This window comes from Orycteropus afer, unplaced genomic scaffold, assembly GCF_000298275.1.
Source record: "Orycteropus afer afer isolate SDZICR_OR568_19922 unplaced genomic scaffold, OryAfe1.0 scaffold00130, whole genome shotgun sequence".
NCBI lineage: Eukaryota > Metazoa > Chordata > Mammalia > Tubulidentata > Orycteropodidae > Orycteropus > Orycteropus afer.
In genome coordinates this window covers 7,995,171-7,997,343 of record NW_006921717.1, presented here as the reverse complement: position 1 = coordinate 7,997,343, position 2,173 = coordinate 7,995,171, and the positions used below count along the sequence as shown (strand labels likewise).

Below are 2,173 nucleotides of genomic sequence, written 5' to 3'. Positions count from 1 at the left end.
ACAGGCTGCAATTCAAGTTCAGGATAAATGCTCAGTCTCTCTCCCAGCCCACCGTCCCTCAGCCAACAGTCTCTCACAGTCTCTTTCCCAGCAGTGCTGGTCCCTCGGTGTCTCACTCAGCAATGTGTGTCTCTTGCATCTCTTTCCCAGCAACGTGTGTCTCAGGAGCCTGTGTCTCTTTCAGCAGCACATTTTCCTCAACCAGCAGTCAGAGAAAGAGTTCTGCCTCTAGGAGGCCTCCTTTTGAGCCTGGCAGAGTGGTCAAACTAGCCAATCCCAGCACCAGAACTCTAAGCACCTGAGAGAGAGTGGGAACCTCCCAGAACATTGTTTTGTGCCACGCCCAACAGAAATACTCCACGTGGATAACATTTACAATCAGGAGCTCCTCAGTTGCTCATTCCACCACTGAGTTTACAATGACTTATGGGTAGAAAAGCCATACTAAGTAACTTACTACACTGCAAGGTGTAATCTGTGTTGAAGGCTGTAGTCTCTGATCTTCATCAGTAAGAGCTTCAGGTTGTCTTCTTTTTCAGCAAGCAAGCTTGTATCATCTGCATATTACAGGTTGTCAGTGAGTCTTCCTCCAGTCCTGATACCACGTTCTTCTTTATGCAATCTGGCTTCTTGGATTACTTGCTCAGTATGTAGATGAAATAAGTGTGGGGAAAGGACCCAACCCTGACACGCACCCTTCCTGATTTTAAACCGTGCAGTATCCCCTTGGTCTGTACGAATGACGACCTCGTCATATGTACAGGCGTATGTACAGGTTTGTCGTGAGCACAAGTAAGTGTCCTGGAATTCCCATTAGTCACAGTGTTTTCCATACTTTTGCTATGATCCACACAGTCAGATGCCTTTGCGTAGTCAGTGAGGCATAAGTAAACATTTTTCTGGTATTCTCTGCTTTTAGCTAAGCTCCATCTGACATCAGCAATGATACTTCTCATTCCACATCCTCTTCTGAATCCAGCTGAATTCTAGCAGTGAACAATTTCCCATGTGTTTCACCACATCCCATGTGAAACTTCACTACAGATTAGTACCTAAGCACAAAGAAGCCTATGCTTATGTTACTTAATGAGTCATGCTTCCCAGGGCCAGGGTCTTGTAGGGTTAGTCAGGGCCCTGCCCCCCTCTCCCTGCTGGCCATGTGTTGCTCAAGCCCTTCTGACTGGCTCCTGCACTGCCCCCCCCCCCATTTAACACTTCCAGACCTTGGCTTACGCTGCTCCCTCTGCCGGGGACGTCCTCCCACTTTCCTCCTCTAGTGCTCCCTCTGCCTTTTCACTCACCTGACTCCTTACCCTTCACAAAGACTTGCAGGATGCCCTAAGGAGGCTTCCTCACCACACGTACACTCCATGGCTAGCTCTGCCATGGTATGTGCATTTCCAGCCAGGGCAGGAAGGGCATTCCGTTATCTCTTGTGCCCGGTGCCAAGCACGGAGTCTGGCACACAGAGGGTTTCAGGAAGTGCTTGCTCTGCTTCAAAGGCCAAGTTGACAGGAGAAGGATGTTGGCTCCCAATTTTATTATGTTTTTTTTTTTGTAATTAGGACCCCAACTCTCCCATTTTCTTTGCCCTGAAGCCATTTTTTCAGGCTAAATTTTAAGTCATGGACCAAAACATTCCATAAATTGGGCACTAAATAGAAAGTACCTGTTAGGAAGGGAAGCTGCAGCATCATCCAGCTGTGACAACGTCGCCCAAACCAAGGGGCTGCTGTGACCCTGGAGTTCCTGGGTAGGCATGGGAGTGGCCATAGCAACGTGGCTGGGCAGGATGGAGTGTCTGCTGCCCACACCTGAACCTCCTCCTTGCTCCTGTCCCGCAGACTTCCAAGAAGCTGATGAACTCGGTGGCAGGCTGTGCTGACGATGCCCTTACAGGCCTGGTGGCCTGCAACCCCAACCTGCAGCTCCTGCAGGGCCACCGTGTGGCCCTCCGCTCAGATCTGGACAGCCTCAAGGGCCGGGTGGCACTGTTGTCGGGTGGAGGCTCCGGCCACGAGCCTGCCCATGCTGGTGCGTAGAGGGAGGAGAGGTGGGGTGAGTGGTGCTGGGCAGGATGGGCAGGGAGCCCCCAGGAGATGCTGGGTGTGGCCTGAGGTTCGGGACAGTGGTGCTAGGAAGGGTGGGCAGGGAGCCCCCAGGAGATGCTGGG

The 2,173-nt window shown here is 51.6% G+C and overlaps 1 protein-coding gene across 1 annotated transcript in view; it reads left to right on the top strand.

The window, feature by feature from the left end:
- The first annotated feature begins 1,850 nt into the window (after positions 1-1,850).
- The window catches only part of TKFC (triokinase and FMN cyclase), a 14,564-nt gene continuing 14,241 nt past the window's right edge, over positions 1,851-2,173 (top strand). The window contains exon 1 of the mRNA XM_007944904.2: positions 1,851-2,034. Within this exon, the coding sequence (XP_007943095.2) occupies positions 1,860-2,034 (175 nt within the window). The 5' untranslated portion in view covers positions 1,851-1,859. The remainder of the gene's footprint in view (positions 2,035-2,173) is intronic.